At 39.0% G+C, this 15,050-nt stretch overlaps 2 protein-coding genes across 2 annotated transcripts in view; both read left to right on the top strand.

Annotated features, from left to right (window-relative positions):
- Positions 1 to 15,050, top strand: part of LOC142341011 (sialin-like) — a 235,460-nt gene that overhangs the window by 95,068 nt on the left and 125,342 nt on the right. The gene's annotated exons all lie outside the window — the stretch shown is intronic.
- LOC142341332 (fibronectin-like) overlaps positions 1 to 15,050 on the top strand; it is a 45,734-nt gene that overhangs the window by 9,357 nt on the left and 21,327 nt on the right. Inside the window, exons 4-8 of the mRNA XM_075392258.1 lie at positions 77 to 232; positions 6,786 to 6,962; positions 7,509 to 7,653; positions 13,559 to 13,686; positions 14,070 to 14,387. Of these exons, the coding sequence (XP_075248373.1) occupies positions 77 to 232; positions 6,786 to 6,962; positions 7,509 to 7,653; positions 13,559 to 13,686; positions 14,070 to 14,387 (924 nt within the window). The remainder of the gene's footprint in view (positions 1 to 76; positions 233 to 6,785; positions 6,963 to 7,508; positions 7,654 to 13,558; positions 13,687 to 14,069; positions 14,388 to 15,050) is intronic.

The following is a 15,050-nucleotide window of genomic DNA, read 5'->3' as shown; positions in this document are numbered from 1 at the left end:
GTTTTCTTTCAATCATACATCTGATTCCATTTTATGACGAATTGAATCAACATGAAAATACACTTTATAATTTTAGATCCGCTTCAGCTGTCTGTTGAATCGAACGAATTGAGACTTTGGTTCCAAAAGAATGTTGGATTGTCACTGGAAGGAACTCTGACCAAATTCACATTTGCTCTTCACATACATATAAAGGCAACTCTTCATCGTACACAGAAGCCGTTAATTGAAGGTGAGATTATTTTCGCAAAATTTCTCGAATCAATTCAAATAAGATTCAAATTCCTGTACACTGAGACTCCTCAAATTTTCCTTATCACATTTTTTTCCTATTATATGACAGTTTTGCAGTTAAAAAGAAAAACTCTCAATTCGCTTGAAGTTGCTCTAAAAGTTATTTGTGTGAGATCACCCCAGTTATTGAATAATTCTTCTCCTATTTAGTAAAACATGCTCGCGTAAACTACTGCATTAATCTTCTAAAATGTTGCATGAAACGCGTAAGATACAAGAACTCCAATCTTGCATGATCTCATAAGACTTGTAATAATCCAAAAGATCTTCGTAAAGTTTAAATCAACATTGCAATTTCTGTAAGATTTAGAAAAGACTTCTGAGGTTATTTTCAGCCATGGATTGTGTTTTTGAAAAGTGTTATTGAATTTTTATTTGTCAGTCTCAGCTGTTCAAAAATCAACTCTAACATACAACCCAATTTGATACACGATCTTGCAAAACTTTTGTATTCTTAAAAATATTGGTGCTATTATTGTATGCAGTTTTTTAAGATGTCTTGAAATTGAGATTATTTCAAAAATCAGTGATTAAACTCTCTTATACAATAAATTTCTGTTGCACGGCTTCAATAAATAAATAAATGCTTATAACTGGCGTAGACTTTTAATGCACGTGCGTCCGGTTGATCTCTCAAATTCAACGAGCAAAACAAGAACTAAGAAAAGTTTACATTTGAAATTTGAATCTTTAGCACCCAAAATTGAACCCCCCACTTGTTTAAAATCAGTGGCTGTTATCTACAAGAAGTCGACAAAGCAGTGTGTTGCTGTGGGGGGGGGGGGGCTAAATCCCACCGGGTGGAACAACTCTATCAGTCTCAAGTTGCAGATTCCCCGGTGAGATAATTCCATTCTTTAGTACTATGGTAGTCTATAAAGAGGAGATGTGGTATATTGTTTTCTTATAAACAATTTTTCGCACGCTCGAAAATGAAGTACAATTTCAGAACAAAAGAAGCTTTGACAATCGAAAATCCACCTAGGAAAGACATTTGTTTCGAGACCGAGGTAAATCCCAACCCAAGCAGTGGTCTAACTCAACAGATGTCCAACCTTACAATTGAAAACAAGTTTCACATTTCACCTGGCTTTATTTTATTTATTCCTGACACAGCCGACAAATTATATAAGATCCAGGTATTAGAACGTCTTTTGGATAAAACTAAAGTTAGATACATTGGATGGGGCCCTGACTAGAACTCATGGATCAACTCAAAATCAATATGGTCCTATTGGTGTTTCAAGAAACCTTTAAGTAAATTGAAAAGAATCGCCAAGGAACTATCAGACCACGTCGACGATCTGCTAATTAATGCCGAGAGCCCCTCTATGTAGACGAGGCATTAGCTGGTTTGAACTCCGAAAGAATTAGAACAGACGGTCACCTTCCAGATATAAAAACGTTGCTGCACACTAAAGTCCCGACTATCCGCTATGTCCCTATCAATGTACGGTACAAATGGTCAGAGTTTTTCTCTGACGTCATTACTGAATGCATTGAGGATCTTAATACAGAACTAAACTGGAGAAAACTTTTCGGATTATCTGAATGCATTTTACCTGCCAGTAACAGAGGAGGGCAAAAACACAGGCGGAACAATGACCAAAGATTTCTGGAATGAATTAATCGCTGGAACAGTGGAGACTTTGAATGGCTATGGAACAGAGCTTGCTCTTTGAAACAATCAAAACGATCAAACGATACAAACTCTGAAGAGATTATCAAACGTGCAAAAATTTTGTGTCTCCAGGGTCAAAATGACAGAGCAGCAAAACTTTTGGCTTCTCATGGTTTTGCACCCGTCAACAAGGCAACTCTCGATAGTTTGAAAAAATTGCATCCCCCTGAAGAAAAGCCTATTGTAGTCCAAAATTTTTCATCACAAGCCTATCAGTTCAGTGAAGAAAATGTTTTGGAAAAACTGAACTCGTTTTCAAGACTTACAGCAGCTGGTCCATCAAAAATGTTTGACGAACATCTTTTGCATGCTGTACAGTGTACCGTTTCAGATAGTCACAAATTGCTTTTAGAGTTTTGACTAAGCTCGTAAACATAAGCTGCCGTGGGGATCTTCCCGAATTTGTTTCACAAACTCTTTGTAGTGCATAGCTATCAGCCTTGCTGAAAATGAAATGCGGTATTCGCCCTATTGCAGTCGGAGAAGTCTTGAGGCGGCTAATAGCTAAACGTTTAGCCAAGGAAGCAAAATTAGAAGCAAAAGAACTTTTCGAAAACTTGCAATGGGGTGTCGGATTGAAGGCAGGAGCGGAAACCATTATACATTTGACTAAGTTTTCGTATGAATAAATACTTACCTCGTCCATTTCCTCGGGTATTTTGCAAATTGACTTTTGCAATGCATTGATTTCAATAAAACGCAATGAAATGCTGAAAACCGTTACAAGTTCAAGGCCTGGCATTGCCGTTTTTACCAATTCCTGTTATTCAAAACACAGCCAATTAATCTATGACAAATTTGTTGTTAGCAGTGAAAGCGGCATCCAACAAGGCGACCCATTGATGCCTTTGCTTTTCTCCCTGAAGCTTTGACCCATTATAGAGAAAACTCAAGAATCTTCGCCAGAGCTTCAACAATATTCCTGGTATCTAGATGATGGTGTCTTGGTGGGCTCAGAGTACGATCTCAATGGATCTTGGGATCTTCTATGCCAGCTCGGACTTGATGGCTGCCTCCACGTCAGGGTCGATAAGTGCGAACTGTGGTCTAACGTAGAGTTAGATAGACTGGATATAAGAATAAAACGAAATGATATTTCGGGCCTTTAGGTTCTTGGAGTTGTGTTAGGAACACCAGAGTTTGTCTGCATGCGTCTTAACGAAATGATGAGGAAAATGACTATCTTGATGACCCTCAGTGCGCCCTAGGTATCCTACGCCACTGCATTGAGTCCCGCAAAATGGTGTATTCTTTGCGTTGGCAAACGCCCACAAGGCCAGTTATTATATCCCTAAAAGAATTTGATGCCCAACAACGCGAAAAACTTGAGAATATCCTTGGAACTGTTCTTCCAGAAGAATCCCGGCTTCAAGCGACCCAGCCCATAACCCTTTCAGGGTTGGTGTTCGCCAATGTCAAGACCAGTATAAAGCATCATACGTCCGTTCTCTTCTCTTTTGAAGATCTTGTTTCAAAAAAAACCGGTGAAAACCCACAAAAATGCCACGCTTTTCAATATCTTTATTCCAGTATAGCACAACTGGACATTTCAAACCTCTTGCGAAAGACGATCCAGCATGGTTTTGATAATTAAAAATTTCATGGACTCAAAGAGAATCTAGCTTGTCAGAGAGAATCGGCCCGACTTCTCTCATTGTCTGTTCGACCTGCTGGAGCATGGTTGTCTGCTTCCCCCATTCCAGCTCTTGGGCTTCATAGAGCACCGAATGATTTTAGAATTAGTGCAAAGTAGAGGTTGGGTGTCCCTGTCTACGACGCCGAAAGGAAATGCCCATTCTGTAAAGCAGGAGTTCTTGACATCTATGGGGATCATGCCATTGCGTGTCACGGTCGAGGAGACGCAATTGAAAGACATGACCGGATTCGAGATAAATTAGTGTCTTCTTGCTCATCTGTGAATCTCTCACCAGTAGTCGAAACAAGAACCTAATTCCAGAAAGCCAATCACGCCCCGGAGACATCTTTGTCCCGACTTGGAAAGCGGGAAACCTTCTGCATTTGATGTAACTGTTACTTCGTCGCGGCAATCCAACTCTCTCACTAATGTGGCTACAGAGGCAGGATACGCGCTTGATGCAGCAGATGAAAGAAAATATTGCCTCCACGACGATAAATGCGCAAAAAATGGGAATCACATTTGTTCCACTTGCAATTGAAGTCCTTGGCGGATTATCGGCAACCTTCAAGAAAACACTCAAGCGGTTGGCTGTGTTAAGTGACAACCGTTCCTTCCAAGCGCAGGGGTTGTCTGTAGCTTTCTGTAAACTGATGCAATCCTTGTCAATCACCGCTATTCGGGGATCAGCGGAAATGTTGCTGGCGCGGGCTCCCTAATAGACTATTTTGATTTTTGCGTGCTCGACCGCTCGGAGGGGTGATTATTGAGCCAGTACTGTTGCAGTCATTGTCAGCAGATATGATCAACGGGTCTGTCTCAATGATTTTGACTCACTCTTTTTAGCAAGATTTAACCAATTCAGAATAAGAAGAGCCAAGATTGGTCCTTTTATGATGAGCCGCAAAACAATTGCAATAAACGGGAGCCTTATCAATGTGCAGTTCTAATATTTTTATTCTTACCTGACCAAAGTGGGGAGAAAAAAAAACAAACATTTTACTTATAAAAAAATAAAAAAAAATGCCGATGAAATGAGATTCATAAACTGTTGATATGTTGTATTGATAACCACCGTTTTGTTATCCAAGTTTAATTGAGATGTTTGACAAAGATTGCTTCGAAATATATAAAACTCGAAAAGCTGAAACTGAACGCAGATCTAAACTAATCAAAACTTTCGGTTGAATTATCGACTTTTGACATCATTATATATGGTTCTGACGTAATATATAAGATCCTAAGAAAAAAAATTTCAGAAAAACAATTTTAAGGTATAAGAAATTTTTTCTACATAACAATTTTGTATAAAGCCGCACAGTATATGCAGTCATTAACTGTAAGCTAGCGCTAATTTGTTCTTGGATGCCAAAACTTGTTTGTGGTCAACCGTTTTCCTGAAACATTTTTCTTCTTTCCATTTATCATCATTTCAAATCTTTTATGACCGCCATAAGCAAGTAAAACATTATTAGAAAGCAACAGGAATGCGAGTTGTTTAATATTAATCTCAACAGCTGTCAAGTATAATTGCGGACAAAATTGATTTTTTACATGAGTTTTTCTTCCAATTTTTTTAGTTATTACCTGCCAATGCAAAACCGTTTTCCACAGAAAAAATCCTAAAGTCCCTTTTAAAAAAGCCAAGTTTTTCCTAATGGTATATTTTACCATAAAAATCGTTTCACCGTACGACTTCTCAGACTCGCCAAAAAATAACAATTGTTTAAAACCAGTAGTTCCTCAACTATATGTTTAAAACCTTTGTTTATCAATTAAACATAAACACACGAGTAACTTTTTCTAGCGTAAAATTGTGTTTGAGAATAGTACGTGCGCCTTTTCATCCGACAGAGAGCTTTTATATTTTTTAATATCAATGTTTATAGTGAATTATTGGCTTAGTGGAGTTCTTAGTGGAATTGATCGCAGTAAATTTTTTTAATTAGCTCGATATCACGAACTCATCGGCTGGGAAAATTTGAAATCATATAATAAAAATAATTTGTGACGGATGAAACTTTTTAGAATAGTTTACAACGAGACGCTAAACATCTGATGAGATTGAATTTGGTTGACTTTAACATGTCTCAACGTCAGTTAATTTTTGCGGTTGACAATTTCTAACCCACGAATTGATCGCAATGCGACTCTATGTTATTTCTAAGTGAAATGCGGCTTCTACTTTTGGAGACCTAATTTTCATCCTTTTTGATCTATAGAAAATTATCTAAACATTTTTTTTTGTGTACTCATTATGTTTTCGCCTAACAATTGAGTGTTTTACTACTACAACCAACCTTTGATTGATCCTAACCATTTTCAAACGTTGTTTTTTGGTTTACATGTATCTAAGGGAATCATTCGGCGTGACTGCTTCGGCGGCAGTTCATTCATATTTATGGGTGCCTTCAATAAATACAATCTTTCCAAAAATCTAAGTTAGCCGCTCAAATTTACCTTTTTTATTGCTATCGAATTAGAAGCAATTATTTAAACGTGTGCGTCTTTTTATGCAGATTTTTTACTTTTCTTCTAGAATGTTCTTTTAATTCCCATGTGACTTTTTTACGCACTCCTTCTTGATTATTGAGTGATTTCAATCGCGCTCACTCCAAAAAAAGTTTGATGTTAAAAAAACCGATAGGTCCGGGTTTGAACCGTACTATGTGCTGACAAGACCCTGCCCTGATAACCGATCTTCTTCTGACAGATGCTTCTGACAAGTTGGAGGAATCGGAACGAGTCGGTATGAGTTCGAACACCGCCCTCTTCTGATGTTTTTGCACCCAAAAAAATATACACCCCTCTTGTCATTCGAGATCAATTTTTCCGACGCTAGTCAGTTCATGTTTGAAATCTTAATAAATGCCGGAAATGCGGTAAAAGCTGTAAAAAAGCTAAATGTTTGCCTTTTTAGTCATATTTTAAGCATTGTTCATTTATTACAAAAGCGTGTATATTTTTTTAATCACAAAAGGGCTTTTGCTAGTCGATGGGGTGTCTGATGAGTTAGTCAGATGGTTAAATTTTAAGAACCTTCAAGCTGAATTGTTAACCAAAATCGATGGTTAAGAAATGTTGGACTTCATTAATACTTGTCTATCGCTCCATACAAAAAATAATATTAACCATATAAAACAGGTGGTGTTTTATGCGGTATTTTCGTTTCAGAGAGCAGCTGTTCTCTAGATGAGTGCTTCAAAACAAACGAAGCAAACGGAAATGGACGGTTCGAGTTTCTGTTTTTTCAATCAGAGTCAGTGGAACCTGGTGTGCAGTTTACTGTCCAACTTTCGACATCAAGCGGGCCATTCCAATCTCAAATGGCTTACATGGAATATTTTGAGGGTAGGTTTCCCATAAGCTTTAATTCCAATTTTTTTTTTAAATTGAAAATTAAAAATCTGATTGATATGGATATTGCTCATTGTACTGCAGTTATACAATTCGCTGAGCTGTATCCTTTTCATAGTAGTTTTGTTTTTATATTGTGCACTCATCGATGGGGGTATTAAGCACAAGGCGGGCTGTCGTAAGGCCACTGTTCTAAGAGTATTCGACAGCATCCATTTTGACCAAATTATATCGGCACTTCAAAAATTATTAAATTGGCATCTTTATCAAAAGTTAGTCACATTATACTCTTATTTTTTAGAACAACGTCCAAGTACCATCAATTTTTGGGTCTTTCTCGTTATATTTCCCATTATCTTTTCCATAAAATTGTCTATAACCCCATTATGACGTGTTCACCATGATCGAAGGAGCCACACGTTTTATGATACAAGGGGGGAGGGGTGGCTTTTATATAAAAGATTAAAAAGGCCTTTTTGATATTTTAAATCCACATTTGATTCAGGCAGCTGAAGTTTATTATCATTTCTCTGTTGCTAGAACCACTTCCAGTATCAGATTTGAAAGTGGAATATTTTGACACGGAGACTATAAAACTGACATGGAATCCACCCTCTACAGGATATTACAGGGCTTTCAAGATACACGTCTCTGATGACACAGGAAATGACGCTAACTATATGCGGTTAGTAATGTTCATCTTAGATGCAGTGAAAATATAATTATTAGGAGAGGAGAACAATGTGTCCAGCAAAAGTCTAGTGTGAAAAGATTTATTGAGCATGAAAGTATAGTATCCGAAAAACTGCAGCATTATCATTTGTATCCAGCTAAAGTCGAGCTAAGTGTGCTAAAACACTCCTCTGTATATGAATTCATAAGGCTTCAACATATTCAGGCACTATCGTAACCACGTTTCTAATTTAGTTGATGAAAATAATTTTCCATCAGGGCAAATAGCAAATAAACAAAAAATGGCAAACCCAGCAACATTTTTTGGCAGGTCTTAGACTAAGATCGGTCATCGATAAATTTTTTAAACCAATTTATATTATACCTACAACGAACGCAGTCGCTTTAGTATATTAATATGCTCACAAAAATATGTTATTTGAACTTTTCCTGAGCTATCTACCTAAAATAGAACAGATTTTACTACTATTTCGAATACTTGTATGGTTATGCAATGAGTCAATGAAATTTTATCATCGGTGATGTTTTTTATTCTTTCTTTGAAAAGCGCAATGCTTTTTTACTTTCTCTATTTGTTGCTCATTTCTTTTACGTGGTAATATCCACTCGCCCGGATGAAGATGTTGTGGAGGGTCGGTACCAAGATAGCAAGCAGACGGACGAGCGATCCGGATGACCTGCTAACAGCGGCGGAGCCTGCAACTTTGTCGGACCGTGTCAGAGTTCTTCAGTCCTAGCAGTGCGATAGTCAACCCTAGGGTTGCTTTTTTCAACTGTCCAAGCTAAATCACCAAACTTCAGTTGCAGCTCGGTGGTTTTCTGCCTCTTAGCATAGTACTGCCACTTTGCAGAGGACTGCCAGCGAGCGTAGCAGTTACTAGGATCAAACATGTCAACGCCAACTATCGACGTATTTCCGATTATTGTTTGCTTGGGATGTAGAAAATGATTGGATGACATTGCGCGTAGGTCTGACGGTTCGGCTCTTACGGATGATAATGGAAGGGCGTACAGTGCGTATGTAATTAGCAAAATGTAGTGTTCAAAATCTCGTCTGTGGGCAACATTTAGCGAAGATGATAACTCTCTTAAAACTACGGACCAATATCTCTCAGATGTTAACTTGTTTGTGGCCCACTGGGTGAATTGAACTTCTACCTTAAGCCCTTATGCGCAATCTCTGCGGCGATGTTGAGCGTGTTCCATTTCTCAATACATCCGCGAAGCTTGTTCTCTGCTATGATCAATTTCGTACCATTTTTGATCTAATGCTAGCAAGCGTACCCTGGTGGGAGACATAATGATGTGCTCACATTGCACAAGAACTACGGTCTTTGGACGGAACGGCGTCAACAAGGACAAAAAGAGCAAAGGAGCAATCAGACAATTGAACATAAATGTTCACCTTTTTTCGGTAGTCCAACGAGCGGTAACACAAAATGCGTCAAACTAATCAACTCCGGTATTTGTGAAGGGTGAGACTGGTACCCGAGTCACTCGTTTGGGAGGTGTGCCGTAACTGGTTGAAGGGCTGCTGCACTAAATTTTCTGTACAAGCCGCAGTTTGGATTGATGGAAGGGTGTGAGGAATTTAGTTTGAGGATGACCTAACGTTCGTGTAGTTTTGACCTTAAGTAATCGTGTCCCTGATTGTGGTTTTTAAGTGAGTGTGCCGCGAAAAAGTAACACAGTTGCGCATCTAGCGTTGTAGGATTCTTAGTCTGAAAGTCAATTTCCACAAACCATCGGAGTCGACCGGAAGAACAGATGAGACTGTGAGGCCCAAGAAACTGTGTAAACTGAGCATGGCGGCTGCTCTTCTTGATGCATTTGTTGTCAAAACAATCTTATCTCTCTAAACGAACATCTTTTCCCTCTTCTTGTGGTAAAGAAAATTTTTTCTAACTTGACGATGCCGAGCGTCACTTGAAGTACTTTGTTCAAGGAGAGTCTTTTATTGAAGAAAGTACCTCAAACAACGCTCAGCAAGACCTATTATATTTCCGTGCACTGTACTGTAACTCTCATGAGATGGTAAATTACAAAGCAAATTTGCGGTGAAACAAACTGTTTTTTTATAAGATCTGAACTCATCAAACCGGATTAATAACGGGTTTCTTAACGGGTTCGGCTGCACATGCGGCTAAATTGAGATTGATTCAACATCTTCTTCCTCGGCTAGAAATCTGAGCTTGATGTTATCAACGACGTCAGTATCTGATATGAAAAGGAGTTGATTTGATCTCAAGAAGCCACGAACAATCATCCAGCTAATTGAATGAAAAACTTCAGCTGACGTAATTTTAACTTCAGAACATTCATCACGTTCATCGGTGCCACGAGGGATTTGCCCACGACAAACGCCAATTCTGTTTCAATCTCTCCGTTAGTGCAAGTTACATGAGCCAAATTAAAATCGACAGCATTCAATAAGTCATTTGAATTATCGCTTAGGTTTCGGATTTCAAGAGGTTGGAAGGTTCCTGGAAAAAAATTATTGATAACTGTGTTTTTGTGTAACTCTTCATTCTAATTTTGTCCATTGACACGACAAATGTCCTTGGAGCACCTACTGTAAAAGGAGCGACAGGATCAATTGGTTCGTTTGACACAAGACCTGAAACCGAGAACTCTGTTAAATTGTTTTTGTTTTGGTGCTGTTAGTAACCCTATCTACAACCAAAACGTCGTTCATATGATCCCACCCGTTCCCAAGCACGTGCCTTGACTCCTCCTTGGATGAAACGATGATTTCTGGTTCAGAATTTTGAGTGGATACATCAATTGGATCAGCCAGGTCTGACATCTTGCTCCCAAGCATAATAAGCTTGAACCCAACTAGATGATGAAGATTCCGCATTGCCTGCAACCTAAAAAGGGCTTCCAGCCTCCGTATACTCCTTGGCGTAATCATTTACTATGCGCTGAATTGCGTAGTTAGTGAAGGTGGGCGAGCCTTTTGCCCGTAGATGTACCTAGTATAAAGTTTCACAACACTTGATGTGGGCTCCTCCCGCCACAAAAGGCGCAAAGTTGAATGATCACCTGGTGGTACTCCCACTTGCAGGAACATTACCTTGATGTTGGTTGAGTCTTAGGAGAACACAGATTAGATTTTGTAGCAATTCGGTTCCTCTATGTAACGGCTGATTGAAAATTGCTCGGTTTGATCGGGTTAACTATTGAATGATGAAGAAAGTATCACTCCTGTTCCGAGCAACTTTCCACTTTGTGATCATCTTTAAGCGTGACAACGTAGCCATTCTCCAAGTCTTCTTTGATGAATTTCGAAGTTTTTTTAAATGTTTTTTGAGCTGCTATTTAAATTTTTAATTGAACCAGGGTTGAAAAATAATTATTGGACAACTTGATAAATTTTCCCGCCCAAAGCCTTCCGACATCATAAACTTTTCTTTTATGCATGCTGATGTTTTAAAAAGTTTCATTCGCACGTCCATCCGCTGCAAATTGTGGGTCTACCTGCTTGATTCTGCAGTACGACTGCATGTCACACCAAGATTCAATTGACTAGAAAGCAAAAAAACCAGCCTTAATTAAGCTTCGAAACAAGTCGAGAATAAATCTGGAGACGCGAAGCGGGCGAGTGGCATGATACATATCTTGTGTAAGCATTATCACAACTTTTCTATAGCAATATGTAACAAGGTCCAGAATGCATATGTGCCGGTATGTTTCTTGAATTGCCTAATTGTTGCTGAAGCTCGCCGGTGCCAATATTAAATTTTTTTCACACAAGGACCAACTTCATAGTGTTCGAATTCTTGGTGATTGCGTCATTTTAGAGTAAGTTCAACCAATTTGGTGTCCGAAATCTCCTCATTAGTTTTACCCTTGACTGTTAGTTTCAATTGCGTACCGGGGAAACGAAGTGTATTCGCAAAACAATTGGGCGCCCAAGAATTACTGCAGCGGTATCGCACTCAACTAGCGCCCTGTTATCTTTGCTAGAAGAGCTCGCAATTGTAATTATCTTTGCAATTGTAATTCAGTCACCTGAAAAAGGCCTTTCGCATCACTCGCAGATGACAAACTAGTCGTTTTACTCGATGATTGCCCCCTTGAAGGTTTGTTTTGACTTGCAAAAGTATGAGAATTGCTATTTTTATCGGTTGAACAAAATTTTGCTCGGTTAGTTGGAGACTTTTTTCTATATAACCGATCGGACACTTCCAGAGGCATCTGTTACCCTTAAAGACAATCCAGTGACGGGGGTGATGCTGTTGTAGTTGCAGCCGGTTTGTAAACCCCTTCTTCCTGTGACTTTGAAGCAAGTGATTTCGAGGCAAATTTGGTCTATGTTACTGAGTTGGTTTTGTCCTAAGTTCTTGCCTTTGTTGATGTTTGTTTCATCAAGTCATATGCCTCAGCTTCTTCCTTCAACCAACTGCTGAAATCATAGAGTGTTGGCTTTAACCAATGCTTTTGAACAGTTAAGAGCGACCATAACTTTTTCATATTGGGTCGCGGGTATTCTTTCATTTTTCTGAACTGTTGAGTTAAAGAATGAGGTGTTCTTCAAGTCAACGTCCTATGAAAAAGAACTAACAACCCCAACAAGACTCGAAATAGTAGCAGAACTGTTTATAATGTTATCAATAATATGCATTTTTAGAGTTGGTTAAATCTTGAGTTTTTCTAAGTGCACACCGGGTATATTTTGTGGCCGACCAGAGTTTCGTACCAGAGTCCTAAGTGCATCCTTGTACATTAGGCCACAGTAGAAAAACTCCGAAATGGAATTTTGTTTATTCGGTTAAAAGAGTTTTAAGGTACGTCAACTTGACGTCATCTATCGAGGAATGCTATTCAATTACAATTTTAAATAGCCAGTAGCACTCATGCCACTGCAAAAGGATCGCCATTATACTGCGACAGTTTCCCTTACGGTAGGTGGTCATTCTTCTGAATCGCAATTGATTCTGCCAATTGTTTAGTTAGATTCGCGCTTTCTGATGAGCGGACAGGGGGAGTGGGATGCTGTGAACCACTACAACACAAAAAAGCAGGAACTGTGTGTCCGTGTATCGGAGGCGTTTTTGGCGTGTGAAGTTTACGTACGGTACGGGTTGCAGGAGTAAAAGGAGTTAACGGAGGGACAACTTCTCCGGACTAAACACTCGAGTGTACGGATTGAATGGGTGCTACTTTTTTGTGGAAATGCTGTATTTATTACTGGTGGAACAAGGTTGTAGGTTTTATCAACTGATGCCGGAATGTTAACGTTATGTAATGTTTGGTTTAAATTGACCACACTTGATGGGTATATTTGCGGGAAACGCCAGATTTTAGAATTTGGCGAAGCATTCGTCACAATATGAATTACTAGGGTTTGGTAACTGTCGGGAAGATGGAATATATAGTGGAATACAAATTTTTTTTTTCCCGACAGTAGAAATGATCTGTGCAGGCGGAGAGGACGGTAACTGATTGGCATCGTTTGCTTCGAGGTTGATGACGTTTAATGGGTGTGCTGACTGTTGCAGCGAGGGACCGAGACGGATTTCGTGAGGTATGAACGGGACTTGCGGGGGTAGTAGGCTAAAAACGGGAGTTGGGAGGGCGGTTGCTTTTATTTGTGCTTTTTGTGGGTTCGGCGTATTATTTGGTATTTGATCCTTGGCCAGTGCCATAGCGGGTGGTGCAGTCAATGGTTTCGCTCTTTTTGCATAAGGAATAATTTCGTGCGCTCATGATTCAACTTGCTAAATTTGTTTATGAAATTGATTTGACTTCAGCGTTTTTTAATGTTAAAACTTTCTTGCGTTCAAATTTGACTATATCCAGACAATCGTGCATCCATCAAGACAATGCATTTTTTAGAACGCACAACGCATATTCATTTCCCATTGTGTTAATTTTCAAACAATTTCTTCCAGGGACATTGAACCATCTTTCACAGCTGCTGGTCTATCCCCTGGCGTACAATACCACTTTAGTGTTGCTACAACTTCAGACGCTGACGGAAGAGTTGAATCGTCTCCAGTTACCATTACACAAGATACAGGTATTCATTAAAAACTCACCAAAGTAATAGTCACACAACCATTTTCATTATGAAAAATGCGATATTTTTTCCGTTTGCGCGCCCGTTTCTTTTCCCCCGGCTTAGTGGGTGCATATTATTTGCACCCCAAAAGCGCACGTGTCATAACTTTAATTACCGGAATACTGGCTTGCTCTCCAATGGCAGGTGCTCTGTAACTGAGGGGCGCATAACGTACCGTTGGGTTGGGGGCACAAAAATTCAAGAAACGAGATCAAATATATCAGATACTTCAAATTGATGGAAATCGAAAGATCTGCAGGAAACTGTGAAAGGGCTCTGGTTCTGCAACAACCATGTGAGAAAGTGGACTTTTTTGTTTAAATTTTTGTTTGATATTTTAGTACCCCTCCCGCCTCATGACGTCACTGGATCTCAGTTACATAAAGATGATGACAGGAATTTTGAAATAGTGTTCACTGAGCCCAAAAATGGTCAATGGGACCACTTTGAAGTGACAGCATACGAGACAAAAAATATTCAAAAATCTAACGAAGGAATTCTCCAAGATAAAACAATTGTGCTTCCTATGAGATTGGATAACGCAGGCTCATTTATAATGTACTTTTCTCACTTCCAAACTGAATACACTGTCGAAATTTGCACTGTGAACACATTTGGACGAAAGAGCTTCGGATCATCAAAAGTGACAATCATAACAGGTTTTAGTTTAGCCTTAATTCATACCAGGATTGTTTATTTCGATGCATTCACATCGGACACAGCAAAATAGCTCACAAAAACATGGCTGACAAAGTTAGACCTGAACAAACTTATCGTATCCTTGCAATTAATTAATTTTCGGTGTAAAAGTAAGGTTCGCAAAGTATCAAAAAATTGATCTTTCTCACCTGAGCTAGCCTTTAGAATTAGTATATACTTAGTGAGTTTGATTATACAGTCTCAAACGAAGTCTGAACATACGAGACACAAAATATTCGATAATCTAACGAAGGAATTCTCCAGGAGAAACCGATTGAACAATCAAACGAAGTCTGAAGCAGTTATTGTAAACATGTGTGGTTTTTATGCAAAGTTTTGTTTGACTGTTTTTTCCAGAATGTGTTTTTGCTCGCTTGATTCATTTAACTTTTTGTGGAAAAAACGGGCTAACTGCCCCAGTCGAAATCGAATGGTTATCTTGCAAGATCTTGCAAGATTCTTGCAAGATCTTGCAAGACGATGCATCGTCTTGCAAGATTTTCTTGCAAGATCTTGCAAGATAGCCATCGTCTTGCAAGAATCTTGCAAGATAACCATTCGACTTGCAAGAATCTTGCAAGATAACCATTCGACTTGCAAGGATCTTGCAAGATAACCATTCG

This window comes from Convolutriloba macropyga, chromosome 6, assembly GCF_964194025.1.
Source record: "Convolutriloba macropyga chromosome 6, txConMacr16.3, whole genome shotgun sequence".
Lineage (NCBI taxonomy): Eukaryota > Metazoa > Xenacoelomorpha > Acoela > Convolutidae > Convolutriloba > Convolutriloba macropyga.
The sequence above is the reverse complement of the archived record's forward strand: the minus strand, read 5'-3'. Positions and strand labels throughout refer to the sequence as shown.